This window comes from Euleptes europaea, chromosome 5, assembly GCF_029931775.1.
Source record: "Euleptes europaea isolate rEulEur1 chromosome 5, rEulEur1.hap1, whole genome shotgun sequence".
Lineage (NCBI taxonomy): Eukaryota > Metazoa > Chordata > Lepidosauria > Squamata > Sphaerodactylidae > Euleptes > Euleptes europaea.
This window is the reverse complement of record NC_079316.1, coordinates 8,493,688-8,514,179: the sequence shown is the minus strand read 5'-3', so window position 1 is coordinate 8,514,179 and position 20,492 is coordinate 8,493,688. Positions and strand designations below refer to the sequence as shown.

Here is a 20,492-nt window from a genome sequence, read left to right as displayed (position 1 = left end):
GCTAAGCAGAGCCTGTACTGGTTAGTACTCGGATGGGAGACGGCGAAGAGAGCCCAGGGTTGCTCCGCAGAGGCAGGCAATGGCCAACCACCTCCGAACATCTGTTGCCTTGAAACTCCTATGAAGTTGCCACAGGTTGCCTATGGCTTGACTTAAAAAAAATGGTTCGTCCTCCATTTTGTCTTGTAATAACCCTTCGAGGTTGGTCAGCCTGAGAGCGGGTGACCTGCCAGGGTTGCCAGGCCCCTGCCCCCACCCACTGCCCACCCCTGAGGTTCAGCTGGCTAGCAGGGGGGCTTACCGGCAGCGGAGGTAGGCTTCTACCATACAGTTTTTGCCCAAGTACCAGAGCGTCCCATGTCACCAGCAACGTCTCTGTGACACCGGCCCTGCCGCCGGTGATCCCCCCCCGGCCCCCCACCAGTTGCCAGGAGGGACCTGGCAACGGTATGACCGGTCAAGGTAGTCCAGTGACTGCGGCGGATCTCAGAAGCTAAGCAGGGTTGGCTCTGATTAGTACTTGGATGGGAAATCCAGGTAGGGTTGCCAGGTCCCTCTTCGCTACCGGCAGGAGGTTTTGGGGGCGGAGCCTGAGGAGGGAGGGGTTTGGGGAGGGGAGGGACTTCAATGCCATAGTGTCCAATTGCCAAAGCGGCCACTTTCTCCAGGGGAACTGATCTCTATCGGCTGGAGATCAGTTGCAATAGCAGGAGATCCCCAGCTAGTACCTGGAGGTTGGCAACCCTAGGTAAAAAGGTAAAGGTCCCCTCTGCAAGCCGGGGATTGAACCTGGGACCTTCTGCATGCCAAACAGATGCTCTACAAACTGAGCCACAGCCTCTGTACTAGCTACAGAAGGCAATCAAGGCGGTAATAGTAAAGGTAAAGGTCCCCTGTGCAAGCACTGGGTCATTCCTGACCCATGGGGTGACTTCACATCCAAACGTTTACTAGGCAGGCTTTGTTTGCGGGGTGGTTTGCCAGTGCCTTCCCCAGTCATCTTCCCTTTACCCCCAGCAAGCTGGGTCCTCATTTGACCGACCTCGGAAGGATGGAAGGCTGAGTCGACCTTGAGCCGGCTACCTGAAAACGACCTCCGTCGGGATCGAACTCAGGTCGTGAGCAGAGCTTGAACTGCAGTACTGCAGCTTACCCCTCTGCACCATGGGGCTCTTGTTGCCTAGGTGCCCTAGGTACCTGACATTAAACTTTATGGTACCCATGGCCCGGCCCGACCGAGTGACTTTTATGTCACATCCAGCCCTCGTACCAAATGAGTTCGCCACCCCTGCTCTAAAGCGTCGGGAGTTTTGCCCTCTTGTTTTGAGTGTTCCAGTTCTCATCCATTATCCATCTCCTGAGGGCGGCACAGATCTGGGGATCACGCTGCTTCACCACCACGGGAAGCTCTCTTCTTTCCTTTCTACTTTGGCCTGCTTCTCCTTCCTGGTTTTGTCAGGAAACAAAGCACATTGTTGGTGAGCTACACTGGATTCGGGGCGTCTTGCTGAGGGAACCTCTTGCCGTTCCATTGTCCGTCCCAGCTGGGATGCTCGCTGCTGATTGTTTCGGGGTTTGGGTTTGGCATTCCTGGTTACACGAAAATGCTTGTTTTTCTGCAATACTTTTTTTTCCATTTTGAGCTGGGGCTGCTCGGCAGTGGTTTCCCTAGGTCTTATTTACTAGGTCAGGTTACTGAAGGTTTTCAGTGGAGGATGGGTGGGGGCGTTCTCTTTGGGGGCCCTTAAAATTGAACCCCCCTGCCCCAAACTTCACCAAACTCGGGGGTTCTTGTAAGAAGAGTCCCTTGCAGCTGTGATGCAAATTTGGTGGCTCTACCTTCAAAAACCACCCCAGAGCCCCTCAAAGATTTTCCATAGGGTTTAATGGGCCCCAACATTTTTGGATATTCAAAAAAAAAAAAAAAAAAAGGCCGGGAAAAAACCCCACCTCAGTATGGGGATTCGGCTTTTTCGGCTTTTCCAAAAAAATTCAGGTCTATTAAACCCAAATCTGAAAAATACCCCAAAAACCCGGTATACAACCATGGTTGCCAACTCTAGGTTGGAAAATTCCTGGAGATTTGGGGGTGGACCCAGGGGAGGGTTTGGGGAGGAGAGGGACTTCAATGGGTATGAGAGCCAGCGTAGTGTAGTCATTAAGAGCCGTGGTTTGGAGCAGCGGACTCTGATCTGGAGAACCAGGTTTGTTTCCCCCGCTCCTTCACATGAGCTGCGGAGGCTAATCTGGTGGATTTGTTTCCCCACTCCTACACATGAAGCCAGCTGGGTGACCTTGGGCTAGTCTCAGCTCTCTCAGTCCCACCCACCTCACAGGGAGTCTGTTGTGTGGAGAGGAAGGGAAGGTGATTGTAAGCTGGTTTGATTCTCCCTTATGTGGTAGAAAAAGTCGGCATATAAAAACCAACTCATCTTCTTCTATGGGGTATAATGCCATAGAATTCACCCTCCAAAGCTGCCATTTCCCCAAGGGAAATGATCTCTGTCGCCTAGGGAGATGAGTTGTAATTCTGGGAGATCTCCAGGTCCCACCTGGAGCTTGGCAACCCTACTCCCATAGTGAGCCTGTTCCAAGCCGCCCTTCCCCCAACACTCACCACACTGCTGCTTCTTCATCTTGCACTTCTCTTCCACAGCGCGGGCGCAAACCGCCGGGTTGGCAGAAGACGGGCAAGGCTGCGCATAGAAGGCACAGAGGCGGCTGAGTTCCGCCCACTGCTTTTCCCGGGGCATCCGGGCGAGAGCGAGCAACTCGAAGCAGGTGGGCTCCCAGCTGGGTGGCAAATCTGCACAGAAGGGGGGGGAGGGAAGGAAAGAAGTGGAAGACAGAAGACTGGTTGGCCATGTGAATTGCCAAGGGAAGAGACAAGTGTGAGAAATTAGGGTGGGTGCCTAGAATCATAGAGTTGGAAGGGACCACCAGGGCCATCTAGTCCAACCCCCTGCACAATGCAGGAAATTCACAACTACCTCCCTCAAACACAGCCCCAGTGACCCTACTCCATGCCCAGAAGATGGCCAAGGTGCCCTCCCTCTCATGATCAGCCTAAGGTCATAGAATCAGCCTTGCTGACAGATGGCCATCTAGCCTCTGCTTCAAAACCTCCAGGGACGGAGAGCTCACCACCTCCTGAGGAAGCCTGTTCCACTGAGGAAACGCTCTAACTATTAGAAAGTTCTTCCTAACGTTTAGCCGGAAGCTCTTTGGATTTAATTTCAACCCGTTGGTTCTGGTCCGACCTTCTGGGGCAACAGAAAACAACTCGGCACCCTCCTCTATGTGACAGCCCTTCAAGTCCTTGAAGATGGTTATCATATCACCGTTCATTCGTCTCCAGGCTAAACATGGTTGCTGGTTAAACACAAATCTGGAAAACGTGGGCAAAATATGTGGAAATGCCCAGGGAGAGAGAGGTGACCTCTGACGGTCAGAAAATACAATCATAATCAAAGCAAAGCCCTGAAGTAGTTGGCGGGGTGACCGCGAGGGAAACAGCCATGCATAAATGGCCTAAGCCAGATGTGACTTGTTGGCCAAAAAAAAGAAACCCCTAATGTGACATTCTGTTCATTCTGCCCCCTGCTGGGCAGGTGTGGGACTTCAGAGCAGAGTCGCTCCACCACTCACTCTGTATCTGCTGATGGATCCAGTCTGTGAAGGCCGTGATGCGGGTGTAGACCCCGGGCTTCCCTCGCTCCCCACAGCCGTCGCCCCAGGAGGTGATCCCGTAGAGCATGTATCGCTCTGACAGAGGGTCCCAGCAAGTCAGGGGGCCTCCAGAGTCTCCCTGATAAGGAAAAAAGAATTGCGTGTTTGAAAAGGGGTCATGCAGGAAAGCAAAAGAATCATTGAATCATAGAGTTGGAAGGGGCCATAGAGGCCATCTAGTCCAAGCCCCTGTTCAATGCAGGATCAGCCTAGAGCATCCCTGACAAGTGCTTGTTCAGCCTCTATTTAAAGACTGCCAGTGAGGGGGAGTTCACCACCTCCCTAGGCAGCCCATTTCACTGTCGAACAACTGTAAAAAAAAATTCCTACTATCTTCTAGCCAGTATCTTTCCACCCTCAATTTAAACCCATTATTGCAAGTCCTATCCTCGGTTGCCAACAGGAGCAGCTCCCTGCCCTCCTCTAAGTGACAGCCCTTCAAGTACTTCAAGAGAGCTGCCATGTCCCCCCTCAACCTCCTCTTCTCCAGACTGAACATTCCTATCTCCCTCAGCCTTTCCTCGTGGGGCTTGGTCTCCAGGCCCCGGATCATCCTCCTCGCACTCCTCTGCACCCGGCTCCATTCTGTCCACATCCTTTTTGATGTGGGGCCTCCAGAACTGCACACAAGACTCCAGGTGCGGCCTGACCAATACAGTGTACAGCGGAACTATGACATCTTGAGATTTGGATGTTATGCCTCTGTTGATACACCCCAAGATCGCATTAGCTTTTTTTGTCGCTGCATCACACTGGCTGCTCATATTTAACTTACAGACCTCCCGTACCCCAAGAAGAGAACAAAAAAACTGAGTCAGAGAAAAAGTCCAAAATGTAGTTGCCCAGACGGTCCGGCTAGATGAGGGGTGTCGAATTCAATTGTTATGAGCACCAGATATGACATAAATGTCACTTGGTCAGGCCAGGCCATGCCTCGCCAGTCCAAATCGAGAGTGGGGGGTGGGGGGGCTGCCTCGGCTGTCTTGCAGGCTGGATAAGAGTTCTCAAAGGGCCGGATCTGGCCCGCGGGCCGTATGTTTAACACCCCTGAGCTAGATGGTTCTCATTCATTTTACCTCTCAGAACAGTCTCTCATTCCACATTCTAATGCCAAATTTAGGATTTGGGGGTCCCTTTTACGGGTTACAATTCAAAACTGCACAATGTGGAAACGTGCCAAAGTTTTAAAGTTAGCATACTTCTATTTCATCCCTGCCAACTAAGTGATTAGATAGCCCACCGTTGCTGAACTCCCCCAAATAGGCACAGAGGTATGAGGACCAGAAAGCTGATTATCTGTTTTCTAAACGAAAGCACAGATTCTCAGGGCACCAAATCCCATGCTATGTATAAACTCCTGCATTTCTACAATGAAGCCGGACATGTGTGGGACCCGGAGGCTTTTCAAATGACAATCTCCTGGCATCGTTGGCATTTCCCCAGTCCCTTCCAGACAGTTACCTGACAAGAGTCAATGCCCCCAGAAAGGTACCCAGCACAGAACATGGCATTGGTGAAGAGCTGGCGCCCTAGGGTGCCACGACAGACGTCTTGGGCCAACACAGGGACCCGGGCCTCCATCACTACGTCAGCTGCTGGCCCATCTGTGAAGCAAGAAGATGTTAGGGATGGGTGTGGTGGTTTGAATGGATCTGCGAGACCCGGGTTCAGATTCCTACTCTGCCATGAGAGTTCGCCGGGCAACCTTGAGCCAAGTGCTCTGCCTCACCCCAACAGACCTCACAGGGTTGTTGTGAGGACGAATAGGGCAAGAAGAAGAGTTGGTTTTTATATGCCAACTTTCTCTACCACTTAAGGAAGAATCAAACCGGCTTACAATCACCTTCCCTTCCCCTCCCCACAACACACCCCCTGTAAGGTAGGTGGGGCTGAGAGAGCTCTAAGAGAGCTGTGACTAGCCCAAGGTCACCCAGCTGGCTTCATGTGGAGGAGTGGGGAAACCAACCTGGTTCTCCAGATTAGAGTCCACTGCTCCAAACCATCGCTCTTAACCACTACACCACGCTGGCTATGAAGTTGCCCTGAGCTTCTCGAGTGAAGGGCAGGATGAAAATGGCAAACACATGAAGCTGCCTTATACTGAATCAGTATAAGGCCTATCAAGGTCAGCATTGTCTGCTCAGACTGGCAGCAGCTTCCCAGGGTCTTAGGTGGAGGTCTTTCACATCACCTACTGCCTGGTCCTTTTAACTGGGGATTGAATGTGGAGCCTTCTGCACATTGAGCAGGTGCTCTACCACTGAGCCATGGCCCCTGCCCAAAAACATGCACAAGAAGCTGCATTATAGTGACTCAGTCTATCAAGGTCAGTATTGTCTACTCAGACTGGCAGCGGCTCTACAGGGTGTTAGGTCGATGTCATTCACATCACCTTTAACTGGAGATGCCACGGATTGAACCTGGGACCTTCTGCATGAACATAAGAACATAAGATAGGTCATGCTGGATGAGACCAAGGCCCATCAAGTCCAGATGTCTGCTGACACAGTGGCCAACCGGGTGCCTCTAGGAAGCCCACAAACAAATTTAATGTTAGAGCAGACTGGTGTTAGAGATGCTGCCACTGAGCCATGGCCCATAGATTGTACTAGAATGATAGCTCTGCCCTGTGCAACGTAGCCCAAGGTGTCTGTTCCAAGGTGTCTGTCCCAAAGATGACCTGTCACGTATAGTAGCCTATCAGGGGCCAATTTTAGAAGAAGAAGAAATTAGTTTTTATACCCTGATTTTCTCTACCTTTAAGGAGTCTTCAACCGGCTTACAATCGCCTTCCCCTCCCCACAACAGACACCTTGTGAAGTAGGTGGGGCTGAGAGAGTTCAGAGAGAACTGTGACTGGCCCAAGGTCACCCAGCAGGCTTCATGTGCAGGAGTGGGGAATCCAGCCCAGTTCTCCAGATTAAGGTCCACCTCTCATGCGGAGGAGTGGGGCATCAAACCCGGTTCTCCACTGCTCCTAACCCCTACACCCCGCTGGCTCTAATCTTGGGTCTGCAAATACAAGAAGATTGCTAAATTGGTGGGCTGTGTTTGGCTTCAGATATTACGTAAGCCCTGACTGCCCTCTCTAGGCACTGTTCATGCAAAGGCCTCAACTGATGCACCGGGAACTCTGGCCGCCCCCTTCCCCAATGCCCTTTCCTAAGGCTATCTTTCTATTCCCTGGCTCCATCATCAACCAAAAGGGAGTCTGCAGCATAGAAATCAGAAGGAGACTGAGACTGGGAAGGGCAGCCATGAAGGAGCCAGAAAAGATTCTGAAGTGTAAGGATGTGTCACCGGCTACCAAGATCAAATTAATTCATGTCATCATATTCCCTATTACTATGTATGGGTGTGAAAGCTGGACTTTGAAGAAAGCTGATAGGAAAAAAGTAGATTCCTTTGAAATGTAGTGTTGGAGGAGAGTGTTACGGATACTGTGGACTCCCCCAAAAAACAAATCAGTGGGTTCTAGATCAAATCAAGCCTGAACTGACCTTAGAAGCTAAAATGACTAAACTGAGGCTGTCGTACTTTGGACACATTATGAGAAGGCAAGAGTCACTGAAAAAGAGAATCATGCTAGGAAAAGTGGAAGGCAGCAGGAAAAGAGGAAGACCTAATTTGAGATGGATTGACTCTATAAAGGAAGCCATGGCCCTCAGTTTGGAAGACCTGAGCAAGGCTATTAAGGATAGGACGTTTTGGAGGTAATTGATTCATAGGGTCGCCATCAGTCGGAAGCAGAGATAGTCAAGGTGGGTAGCTTAAGAAATTCTGCCACAGAAGCATTTGAGGGGATATGCTTTTATGGATAAGCACCTAGTAAAACTCAGGAAAAGAGGAAGACCCAACGTGAGATGGATTGACTCTATAAAGGAAGCCACGGCCGTTAATTTGCAAGACCTGAGCAAGGATAGGGCGTTTTGGAGGACATTGATTCACAGGGTCACCTGAGTCGGAAGCAACTTGACGGCACTTAACACACACAAACACACCTTCATAAACCGAGCCCCAGCCAACAATATAGCACAGTGTCCCGGCTCCCAGGTCCACAGGTCTCTCGGGCAGGCACACCGGGGTCACCCAGGCGGAGGGGGTCATGGGGGTACTCAGCTGCAGCAGAGCAACGTCGTTGTGGAAGGTCTTGGGGTTGAACTGGCAAAGAGGAAAGAAGGGACGTGAGGACCAAGGGAGCCACACCAGGGGGAAAGGGGGTTTCCACTCCAGGATGCTGGAAGGGGGGGTGGGGGTCACCCGCTCACCTTGGGATGGGAGAGGATGCGACTGACAGGCACCGTCCGCTCACCTTCGTCCGGCTTTGTCAGGTCGTAGTCGCCCAGAACCACCGACCACGCCAACTCGTTTCTGCTTCTGCGGGAGAAAAAGGATGGCCACGTGTGAATGAAAGTGAGCCCCCTCCTCCTGCTCCAGCCCTTGTGGGGCAGACGCAAGACCTCCCCACCGTCTAACACAAGAAGAAGAAGAAGAAGAAGAAGAAGAAGAAGAAGAAGAAGAAGAAGAAGAAGAAGAAGAAGAAGAAGAAGAAGAAGAAGAAGAGTTGGTTTTTATATGCCAATTTTCTCTACCACTTAACGGAGAATCAAACTGGCTTACAATCACCTTCCCTCCCCCTCCCCACAACAGACACCCTGTGAGGTAGGTGGGGCTGAGAGAGCTCTAACAGAGCTGTGACTAGCCCAAGGTCACCCAGCAGGCTTAGTGTGGAGGAGTGGGGAAACAAGTCCAGTTCACCAGATTAGCGTCCGCCGCTCGTGGGGAGGAGTGGGGAATCGAACCTGGTTCTCCCGATTAGAGTCCCCCGCTCCAAACCACCGCTCTTAACCACTGCACCACGCCGGCTGAATGTATGGATCTGCCTTAGTAGACCTAGCTCAGTGTGGTCTACTCTGGCAGTCAGCAGCTCTGCAAGATCTCCGCCCCACAGAAGGGACTTTCCTGACCTCAGTTACCTGGGAGTCTTTCTCCCTCTCCCATTGAGCTAGAAGTAGGGTTGCCAGGCTGTGCCTGCTAAGTGGGGGCAGGGTTGGGGATAATGACATGGGGGGGCGTGATACAACCCTGTGCACCTGTGTCACTTCCAGAGGAAACCCGAATGTAAGAGTTGGTTTTTATACCCCAGTTTTCTCTACCTTTTAAAGAGCATCAAACGGGTTTACAATCGCCTTCCCTTCTGCTCCCCACAAAAACCTTGTGAGGTAGGTGGGGCGGAGAGAGCTCTAAGAGAGCGGTGACTAGCCTAAGGTCACCCAGCTGGCTGCACAGGGAGGAGTGGGGAAACCAACCCAGTTCATCAGATTAGCCTCCGCCGCTCAAGAGGAGGAGTGGGGAATCGAACCCGGTTCTCCAGATTAGAGTCCCCCGCTCCAGACCACCGCTCTTTTTTTAATAATAATTTTATTATTATTTTCTCATTTCAAACATAAATTAACAGTACAAAGTAAAGTCTAATAAAGATTCTAGTTCAAAAAATAAAAAGAAATAAAAAGAAAGTTGACTTCCCCTACTCTCTCTTCTGTCCAAAATTAAATTGTATATATTTTTGCTAACAATATATTCCCCCTCTAATTGGTTACTTTATAGGTATCTTGTTTTATCTAATTAGTATTCATATAAGTATCCCAATGTAATCATTATGCAAAGTAAATATGAGGGATTAAATCAAAGAGTATCCTTTAAAATGACCCATCGAAAAGTAGTTTTCACAGTAAATTCTCCACACCTCCCACTCCTCCCAAAATTGTTCACTTTCAGTCTGATTAATATAAGCAGTGAGTTTAGCCATCTCCATCAATTCCATCATCTTGTGTATCCAATCCTTTTTTCCCAATATTTCACCAGTCTTCCTAGACCACCGCTCTTAACCACTACACCACGCTGGCTCTCTAGGGAGGGGCAAGGTTAGGGGCGCTGTTCAAATCTGCCACCTCCGCTCCAAAACGTCCTGTCCTGATCCTAACGGGATCCGGAGGAGCCGAGGTCCGCCACGGCCAGAGAGGCCCAACCAGGAAGGCCGTTGCCACCTCGGTGAAGGGACCCCCAGGCCTTCCCTTGCACCCAGCAGAGTCCGAGGCCTCGCTCCTTTGCCCCGGTCCCAGCCTTACCCGGAGAAGCAGTGGGCCGCCGTGAGGACCCAGACTTCCCCCACCAGCACCCCGCCGCACATCAGCTCCCCGTTGAGCCGAACCGACACCAGCCAGGGCCAAGCCCCGTGCCAGGCTCTGCGGCCGCCCACGATCTTCCCCTTTGCCATCGTCGCATTGGGGGTTGGCACTCCACGGCGCCCGCACGACCCTAAGGAGGGAAACCAGAAGAGGAGAAGAAGAAGAGTTTCCACTTTTGTGTGTGTTAAGTGGCGTCACGTCGCTTCCGACTCATGGCGACCCTATGAATGAAAGTCCTCCAAAATGTCCTATCTTTGACAGCCTTGCTCAGATCTTGCAAATTGAGGGCTGTGGCTTCCTTTATTGAGTTCATCCATCTCTTGTTGGGTCTTCCTCTTTTCCTGCTGCCCTCAACTTTTCCTAGCATTACTGTCTTTTCCAGTGACTCTTGTCGTCTCATGACGTGACCAAAATACGACAGCCTCAGTTTAGTCATTTTAGCTTCTAGGGTCATTTTAGTCATTTTAGCTTCGCTTTTGTACCCTGCTTTTTCTCTCCCTTTAAGGAGCCCCAAAGCGGCTCACAACCCCGTTCCCTTCCTCGGCCCACAACAGGCGCCTTGGGAGGTAGGTGGGGCTGAGAGAGTTCGGAGAGAACCGTGACTGGCCCAAGCTCACCCAGCTGGTTTAGAATCATAGAATCACTAAGCAGAACAGAAATTGTAAGAACATAAGAAAAGCCCTGCTGGATCAGACCCAGGCCCATCAAGCCCCACAGTCTGTCCACACAGGGGCCAGCCAGGTGCCTCCAGGATGCCCAAAAGCAAGACGAGTGCAGCAGCACCATCCTGCCTGTGCTCCACCGCACCCAATATATTCGGCATGCTCCGCTGAGAGAGAATGGGTATGCATCATGACTAGTATCCATTTTTATTAGTAGCCATGCATACCCCTCTCCTTCACGAACATGTCCACTCCCCTCTTAAAGTTGGTTTTTACACGCCGACTTTCTCTACCTTTAAAAGAGAATCAAACCGGCTTGAAATCACCTTCCTCTCCCCACCACAGACACCCCGTGAGGTCGGTGGGGCTGAGAGAGTTCGGAGAACTGCGGCTAGCCCAAGGTCACCCAGGGGGCTTCGTGTGTAGGAGCTGCCCAGTGTCCTAGGGGGCCTGAAATGGGGTCCTGGAATAGGGACAGAAGCCTGGAAGCAAAAGTTAGTTGGAAGCATGGGACGTGAGTGCTTCAGGTGGTGGTGGGGGGTGTCTTCCCCGTGCTCTTCTCGCGGTCAAGCTTAATCCTAACAAACAAGGCAAGTGAGAGGCCGTGTTTTGTTCCCGCTGGGCCCAGGGGTCTTGCCGGCACCCGACGCTGACCTCTCCCCTGGAGGGTAACTGCAAGAAGCCACAAATGAAGCAGCCAAGCAGGCCTGGCCTCGCCGAGAGAAACAGTGACGCGCAAAAGGCAGAATCTGAACGGGAGTGGGTTCGATCGGCCGGAGGGGTTGCTTCCCAGTCTGCCTGCCTTACGGTGCGGCTGGGAAGGGAGATTTCCGGTGGAGCCACACTGTTTTACCTGGTTAGGGTTGCTAACTTCCAGGTACTTAGTGATCAAACACTGGCTACAAGTACAAAATAGGAGAGTAGGAAATCAAAAGTCTGCACTTGTATAAAGCTCAATAAAGCACATACCAAGCACTTTGCAAGCAGTTATATTGTGAGGTGGAGCCTCACCAAAACAATATCCCAAGGATATAAATACAGAGCAGGGACTTGTTATAATGCAATAAATTACATCAGGTAAGTGTATATACACAGCGAAATCAGGTGCACAGAAATGGACAGTCCAGAATGGTAATGTCCAAATGAAGCACGGAACAGATTTCAAACGCAATGGGCTTCCGGTAAAATCCCCATTTCAGAGCTTTCGTCAAGCTTCAAGGAGTACCACGTGCAAATATCACCAAAGTTTGGAGAGACGTCTGTTCTGCCATTCTGTTTAAGAGGCTAGCTGACTCGTGCTTCATTTGGACATTACCATTCTGGATTGTCAATTTCTGTGCACCTGATTTCACTGTGTATATACACTTACCTGATGTAATTTATTGCATTATAACAAGTCCCTGCTCTGTATTTATATCCTTGGGATATTGTTTTGGTGAGGCTCCACCTCACAATATAACTGCTTGCAAAGTGCTTTGTATGTGCTTTATTGAGCTTTATACAAGTGCAGACTTTTGATTTCCTAACTTCCAGGTACTAGCTGGCGATCTCCTGCTATTACAACTGATCTCCAGCCGACAGAGATCAGTTCCCCTGGAGAAAACGGCCGCTTTGGCAATTGGACTCTATGGCATTGGAGTCCCTCCCCTCCCCAAACCCTCCTCAGGCTCCGCCCAAAAAACCTTCCCCCCCCCCCGCAGTGGCGAAGAGGGACCTGGCAACCCTATACCTGGTTGATAATTGCACACACATTTTATATGGGAGACACATACAGCCCAGTATAACAACTTGTAGACCATCCAACCAGATGTTTGTATAATTGGAAATATACTATACAATCTACAGACGTGCCTGGTCTGATATATAGTTGTCTGTATATGTTTCTATATCTGTAAATATGAGTGTATATTTTACATGGTTATCAATTGACCACTGATGGCCAAACAGGCCGAAACGCATCTGGCAAGTGGTTGCAGTATATCAACCTTAGGAAATGCCATTGTGCTGTTTTAACAATATTTTAAAATAATTTTTATCCTGACATAGCGCCTTAAGTAAATTATATTTTCCTCATCTATTTATTGTATTTATCCCACCCAACCTTGGGTACCCAGCTTCTGTTTTTCAGGTTGGGTCTCACTCCCCTTCTCTTTTATCTTTGCCCTTTACTAGGGTTGCCAACGTCCATCCAGGTGGTGGCTGGAGATCTCCCGGAATTACAATTGGTCTCTGGATGGCAGAGATCAGTTCCCCTGGAGCAAATGGCTGCTTTGGAGGGTGGGACCCCATGGCATTATGCCCCACTGAGGTTCCCTCCCCTCCACAAATCTCACCCTCCCCAGGCTCCGCCCCCCCCCCCAAATCTCCAGGTATTTCCCAACCCAGAGCTGGCAAACCTAGCCCATTACCCATGCCTACCTGGCACGGACTGGTCGGCCACCGTGTTCAAATAGTCCATGTCGCTTTCCAGCCCTATAGGAGGACAAGGGAGAGATATTAAGATGACCCATTCCTTACAAGAGGCGTTGCCACATGTACCTAACATAAGCACACAAGAAAGGCCCCGCTGGAAATTACACATAAATTGAAATTACACATAGAAAGAGGTGCTTTCTAATGGAGAAGAAGAGTTGGTTTTTATACCCCAATTTTCTCTACCTTTTTAAGGAGACTCGAACTGGCTTACAAACAAAATGCATTCACATGAACACATGAAGGTGCTTTATAGTGAATCAGACCCCCTGGTCCATCAAACATCAAAGTCAGTATTGTCTACTCAGACCGGCAGCGGCTCTCCAAGGTCTCAGGCTGAGGTCTTTCGCATCTCCTACTGCCCTGGTCCCTTCCACTGGAGATGCCGGGGATTGAACCTGGGACCTTCTGCATGCCAAGCAGATGCTCCACCACTGAGCCACAGCCCCTCCCCAAATTCCCATGCCCACAACAGACACCTTGTGAGGTAGGCAGGACTGAAAGAGTTCAGAGAGAGCTGTGACTAGCCCAAGGTCACCCAGCAGGCTTCATGTGGAGGCGTGGGGAAACCAACCTGGTTCGCCGGATCAGAGCCCACCACTCTTAACCACTACATCACGCTGGTTGTCAAGATAGAAAACAACCAGGTGAGCCCATCACAGGTCTCTGCGACAATGCACGGGAGGGGAGGGAGAGAACGCCATGACCTCACGACAGCGCATTACTTACGGCATTCCTGGAGGCGAAGCTGACAGTGTTCGGCCATAAGGCGTAGGCAGCCGTCTGGACCCCGTTCTTGGCCCGAACACAGATGCCGGTAGGTAGCACAGAGTTTGCTGAGGGCCCAGTCCCTTGCCGGCTGCTCTGGGATCGCCTGGGCTTGCAATACAGCTTCACAGTTGGGCAGGGAGCCGGATGGGGACTCGGGGGCTGCAGAGAGAGGAGAACGCGTGGAGACCTGCGTAAGCCCTTCCACGCAAACACGCACAGAGGTCCTTAAAAATACGCCGGGTGTGGAGAGAGTGGACAGGGAGAAGCTTTCCTCCCTCTCTCGTAATACTAGAATGTGGGGTCATCTGCTGAAGCTGGAGGGTGAGAGATTCAAAACAGATAAAAGGAAGCATTTCTTTAACAACGCATTGTTAAATTGTGGAACTCCCTGCCTCAGGATGTGGTGAGGGCTGCCAACTTGAAAGGCTTTAAGAGGGGAGTGGACATGTTCATGGAAGAGAGGGCTATCCAGGGGTACTAGTCAAAATGGATACTAGTCATGATGTATACCTATACTCTCCAGGATCAGAGGAGCATGCCCATTATCTTAGGTGCTGTGGAACACAGGCAGGTCAATGCTGCTGCAGTTGTCTTGTTTGTGGGCTTCCTGAAGGCACCTGGTTGGCCACTGGATGAACAGGCTGCTGGACTTGTGGACCTTGGTCTGCTCCTGCATGGCTTTCCTTATGTTCTTATGGAGGATGGGGCTATCCATGGCTACTAGTCAATACAGATACTAGTCATGATGCATACCTATTCTCTCCAGGATCAGAGGAGCATGCCTATTCTATTATTAGGTGCTGTGGAGCACAGGCGGGACAATGCTGCTGCAGTTGTCTTGTTTGTGGGCTTCCTGGAGGCACCTGGTTGGCCACTGGGTGAACAGACTACTGGACTTGATGGGCCTGGGTCTGATCCAGCAGGGCCTTTCTTATGTTCTTATAGCAAGAGGTTGAACGCTGGATCCCTGTCATCAACTCTGGGTTGGGAAATTCCTGGAGATTTGGGGGGGTGGAGCCTGGGGAAGGCAGGGTTTGGAAAGTGGAGGGACCTCAGACGGGCATAATAGCACAGAGTCTACCATCAGAAGTAGCCAGTTTCTCCAGGGGGACTGGTATCTTTAGTCTGAAGATCAGTTGTAATTCCAGGAGATCTCTGGGCCCCACCTGGAGGTTGGCAACCCTATTTCTCCCGCGTGTAAGTCAGGGTGCCGCATGCAAAACATTTGAAAGAAATACAGCCAGGTTAAGATGTATACACATTTATCATGAAATTAAGAAGTTCATGAGAGGGAGGGCATCTTGGCCATCTTCTGGTCACTGGGGGTGTGGAGGGGGGAGGTAGTTGTGAATTTCCTGCATTGTGCAGGGGGTTGGACTAGATGACCCTGGTGGTCCCTTTCCAACAATATGATTCTATGATTTCAAGAGCATTCTCTTGATTAGGGCTTCCAACCTCCAGGTACTAGCTGGCGATCTCCTGCTATTACACCTGATCTCCAGACGACAGACATCGGTTCCCCTGGAGAAAATGGCCACTTTGGCAATTGGACTCTATAGCATTGAAGTACCTCCTCGAACCCCGCCCTCCTCAGGCTCCACCCCCAAATCTCCAGGTATTTCCCAACCTGGAGCAGGCAATCCCATTCTTGATGGATGCAGGAGTACGGTTGCCAACCTCCAGGTGGGGCCCAGAGGTCTTTCAGAACGACAGCTGATCTCCGGATGACAGAGACCCGTTCCCCTGGAGAAAACGGCTGCTTCGGAGGGTGGGCACTATGGCATTATAACCCACTGAAATCCCTCCCCAAACCCCTCCCTCCCCCCCCCCAGGCTCCATTCCCAAACCTCCCAGAATTTCACAGCCCAAAGTTGGCAACCCTAGGCAGGAGGCACTTACGGGTGCACTCCCTGGTCTGGTTGCCGCAGTCCACGAAGAGGCAGGGCACGCAGTCCTCGCATTCCTGCAGCTGCCGCGAATGCTCGGCCAGCGCACGCTCCAGGGCCAGCAGGGCGCTCTTCATGGCGGCCTCCAGCACCAGCGTGCCCCGGTTGGATAATGCTGGAGAGACAGAAAAGAGACAGAGCAGGTGCCCCGTTTACACACAACAGTGGGAGCCAATGACTCAAGGAAGAATCAAACCGGCTTACAATCACCTTCCCTTCCCCTCCCCACAACAGACACCCTGTGTGGTAAGGTGGGGCTGAGAGAGCTCGAAGAGAACTGTGACTAGCCCAATGTCACCCAGCTGGCTTCGTGCGGAGGAGTGGGGAAACCGACCTGGTTCACCAGATTAGAGTCCACCGCTCATGTGGAGGAGTGGGGAATCGAACCCGGTTCTCCAGATCAGAGTCCACCGCTCCAAACCACTGCTCTTAACCTCTACTCCAAGCTGGCTCCGCAAGATGGGCAGAAGAAGGTTCTGCTGACATAGTTTGGAGAGAGAAGGAGAAGAAGAGTTGGTTTTTATATGCCGAATTTCTCTACCGCTTAAGGGAGAATCGACCCGGCTTACAATCACCTTCCCTTTCCCTCCCCACAACAGACACCCTGTGAGGTAGGTGGGGCTGAGAGTGCTGTGACTAGCCCAAGGTCACCCAGCTGGCTTCATGTGTAGGAGTGGGGAAACCAGCCTGGGTCTCCAGATTAGCCTCCGCCGCTCATGTGGAGGAGCGGGGAATCAAACCCGGTTCTCCAGATCAGAGTCCACCGCTCCAAACCACCGCTCTTAACCACTACACCACGTAGGCGTCCTGCAAGAGGGATGGCATTCCAAACGCAAGGGCCCCCTACAGAAAATGCCGTGCCTCTAGCCATTAAGCAGTTATCCCAGGCACGAAATAATAGAGGCGCTTCTCCAGGGTGAACCCAGCGACAATGCCACGTCTAGCTGGGCCCTCAAGGTGGTGGATGAAGAAAGGTGTCGTGGGCCATGTTTTCAGCCACCATGCTGCACTGAACTCTTGTAGGGACACCTATGAGACCGGATACCAACATGTTGCATAAGAATGTCAGTGCACTCCAAAGAAAAGGCTGCAAAACAAAGAGAACAGGCAAGGAGGATGGTTGTAGCACTGGAAGCTAGCAATAAGGCTCCGGCTGACCTCCCTGTCGGGCTGGGTTGTGTCCCCTTCTTCTTTTCTTTGCAGCTTCATCTCTGTCACCAGATCAAGCGTTTCCCAGAAACGTTTGGCTGCAGGCCCCTGGCGGGTGGCAGCAAGTAACACCAGCTCCCGTTGCCAGCAATGCAACTGTCCTTTGCGCAAGAAGACCGCAGAGCATGCACAGAGAGAGAGATTTGCACCTGTGTACCTAGGGTTGCCAGGTCCCTCTTCACCATCGGCAGGTGGTTTTGGGGGCGGAGCCTGAGGAGGGTGTGGTTTGGGGAGGGGAGGGACTTCAATGCCATGGAGTCCTATTGCCAAAGCGGCCATTTTCTCCAGGGGAGATGATCTCTATCGGTTGGAAATCAGTTGTAATAGCAGGAGATCTCCTGTTGCTACCTGGTGGTTGGCAACCCTATGTGTACAAGATGATGTCTAAAGATCCAAGATAGATGGAAGGGTGGCAGAACTGTGCTTAAATCTGCATGGGATCTGTGCCGACACCCGGATCTGCCCCAATCATATTACAGAAAGAGGTGAAGAGACTGTAGGGTTGCCAACCTCCAGGGGGGTCCTGGAGATCTCCAGACGACAGAGATTAGGAAAAAAATGGTTGTTTGGCGGTTGGACTCTATAGTATTATTTCCTGATGAGGTGCCTCCCCACCACAAACCCCACCCTCCCCAAACTCTTCCCCCAAATCTCCAGGAATTTCCCAACCTGGAGTTGGCAACCCTATCTCCAGTGTGCAGCGCTCAATTCCCTTGGAGAAAACAGCCTTTCATGCAGGGCTGTTTCCCTGTGGTCACCCCCCGCCAACTGCTTCGGTGCTTCCTTTCGATTATGGATGCCTTTTCAGCCCCCCTGAGGTCGGTTCGCTCTCCCTGCGGGTTTTTGCCCGTGTTTTCCAGGTGCTGTTTTAGCCAAAATCTGGAAAATGCAAGCAAAACACGCGGGGAGAGCGAGGCGACCTCTGACAATCAGAAAAAGCATCCATAATTGAAAGGAAGCCCCGAAGCAGTTGGCGGGGGGTGACCGCGGGGAAACGTCCCTGCATTAAAGGCCATCGGCTGCTTTGGAGGGTGAACTCTATGGCAACACGACCCTGCTGAGCTGCCTCCCCAAACCCTGCCCCCAAATATCCAGGAATTCCCCCCCACAGAGCTGGCAACCCTAGGTTCTGGCTTACAGATGTACAATCAGAAACTCCCCGCCTTCGTACCCATCTCTGGTCACCTTAATTGATAAGTGTGCGACTCATCTGCCACCCGGTAACCCGGCCAGGACTAGAACGCTGCCAGGATTCCTCCTGCGCTTACCTTGCAAGACGCTCGGCGGCATGGGGTACGGCTCCTTGCCCAGTAGCCCGGCAGCTGCCCACTCCACCAGGCAGGCCAGCAGCAGGAGCAATGGCAGGGAATTCATAGCCTGGGAGAATTTGGGGAGCACCTCTCCGAGGATTTGCCCAACTGCCTCTGGACCAGAGGGTAGATGAAGAAGAAGAGTTGGCGTTTAATACGCCGACTTTCTCTACCACTTAAGGAAGAATCAAACCGGCTTACAATCACCTTCCCTTCCCCTCCCCACAACAGACACCCTGTGAGGTAGGTGAGGCTGAGAGAGCGTGACTAGCCCAAGGTCACCCAGCTGGCTTCATGTAGAGGAGTGCGGAAACCAACCCATTTCTCCAGATTAGCCTCCGCCGCTCATGTGGAGGAGTGGGGAATCAAACCCGGTTCTCCAGATCAGAGTCCACCACTCCAAACCACCGCTCTTAACCACTACTCCACACTGGCTCACACTGGATGCAACCCCTGCATCCACCAGCTCAGTTCCACCAGCTTCTCTGCCCGATACAAGTGGACCGATTTGGAGGCTGCCTTTGTATATATACAGGAGGGATCGAGGTGGGGGGGTGAGGTTCCCATGCTTATGGGGGGGGTACACAAACAGCCGAATTCATTAAGGCCATCGCCGATGCCAGCCTCCGGCAATCGGGACGGCAAGGTCTGGGGGGAGGGAGGTGTAGCCCAAGGTGGGGAGATCCGCCGTGCCGTCATTAGGGGGGCGAGAGCTACCCCGGGCCCCCGCACCGCCAAAGGAAGCCGGCTTGTTTCCCTTGGCTGAATGGGCCCATTGTTCCCGGGACCCCGAGAACACGGCACCATCAAAAGGCCCCCTAATGATCAGAGGCGGCCCGCCTCGCTTGATCATTTTCACGCTTTCGTCCTCGCCAGCGAAATATTGTCAGTCCGGAGGGCGCGGGCCTCGGAGCGGGGGCCGAGAGGCCGGAGGCAGGGGTGGCGGCGGAGGGGGAGAAGAGCCGTAAACCTGGCCTCCCTTGCGAGGCCTTTGGGGTGGGGGGCGAGGGGGTGAGGCGAAGCAAAGCGAGGGGCAGGCCGGGGGGGGACCCCGAGCAAGCACATCTACAAATGGGGCTAAGACACCCCCCCATCTGTCCTCGCTTCCTCCTGGGCGGTGGTTGCCAAAACAGGCCCGCTTCCACCTTTGGCATAATGAACCATTACGCAAGCCACCACTCCCCCCGGGCCCTGCTGCCACCACGTGACGGAGCAGCAAGCTCAAAGGTGGGCCGCGGCAGAGGGGGCTTTTGTTCGTGCCGGACGTTCGGGAGAGACGGGCCGAAGATTCGTGCCATCTTTTCGGAACTGGGGTGTGCGAAAAGAACGGGCGGGTTCCGAATGCCATTGCCCCTCCGGGGTCTACGAAAGCGCGCCCGAGAGGATTGTGGGCAACTGCAGCCACAGAAGGCCTAGTCTTATTTTATTTGGTACCAATGCTGATTTCTCCACACCCATCTCTCCCCTGGACGTCACAGACTCTTCTGCATACCACACCTAATCCCATCACGCCTGCTATTCACATTGACATACTGTTAACATTTACATACTAATGCTTGTCTGAATTCACTCTCCTCTACTTAAAGACAGATGGATTCACATTCTAGCTGTATCTGAAGAAGTGAGCTGTGGCTCACGAAAGCTCATACCCCGCCAGGAAATATCTTTGTTAGTCTTTAAGGTGCTACTGGACTCTTGCCCTTTATTTGTTTCGTACATTCTGAACCCGGATCGTTCATCTCTGAACCTGGAGCCAGTGTGGGGCGGTGGTTAAGAGTGGTGGACTCTAATCTGGTTAACCGGGTTCGAGTCCCCGCTCCTCCACCTGAGCGACCGACTCTCATCTGGAGAGCTGGGTTTGATTCCCCACTTCTCCATATGAGTGGCGGAGGCTAATCTGGTGAACCGGACTGGTTTCCCCTCTCCTACACAAGAAGCCAGCTGGGTGATCTTGGGCTAGTCACAGCTCTCGTAGAGCTCTCTCAGCCCCACCTACCTCACAGGGTCTCTGTTGTGGGGAGGGAGAGGGAAGGTGATTTAAGACGGTTTGATTCTCAGTTAAGTGGTAGAGAAAGTCGGCATATAAGAAAACCAACTCTCCTCCTCCTCCTCCTCCTCCTCCTCCTCCTCCTCCTCCTCCTCCTCCTCTTCTTCTTCTTCTTCTTCTTCTTCTTCTTCTTCTTCTTCTTCTTCTTCTTAGCTGAG

At 52.0% G+C, this 20,492-nt stretch overlaps 1 protein-coding gene across 1 annotated transcript in view; it reads right to left on the bottom strand.

Moving 5' to 3' along the window:
- Positions 1 to 19,140, bottom strand: part of PRSS56 (serine protease 56) — a 34,770-nt gene extending 15,630 nt beyond the window's left edge. Inside the window, exons 1-11 of the mRNA XM_056849956.1 lie at positions 19,020 to 19,140; positions 18,246 to 18,401; positions 15,722 to 15,883; positions 13,781 to 13,981; positions 12,998 to 13,051; positions 9,858 to 10,047; positions 7,998 to 8,106; positions 7,731 to 7,890; positions 5,191 to 5,333; positions 3,649 to 3,808; positions 2,618 to 2,806 (exon numbers count right to left, since the gene is read on the bottom strand). Of these exons, the coding sequence (XP_056705934.1) occupies positions 2,618 to 2,806; positions 3,649 to 3,808; positions 5,191 to 5,333; positions 7,731 to 7,890; positions 7,998 to 8,106; positions 9,858 to 10,047; positions 12,998 to 13,051; positions 13,781 to 13,981; positions 15,722 to 15,883; positions 18,246 to 18,401; positions 19,020 to 19,140 (1,645 nt within the window). The remainder of the gene's footprint in view (positions 1 to 2,617; positions 2,807 to 3,648; positions 3,809 to 5,190; positions 5,334 to 7,730; positions 7,891 to 7,997; positions 8,107 to 9,857; positions 10,048 to 12,997; positions 13,052 to 13,780; positions 13,982 to 15,721; positions 15,884 to 18,245; positions 18,402 to 19,019) is intronic.
- Positions 19,141 to 20,492: the final 1,352 nt, after the last annotated feature.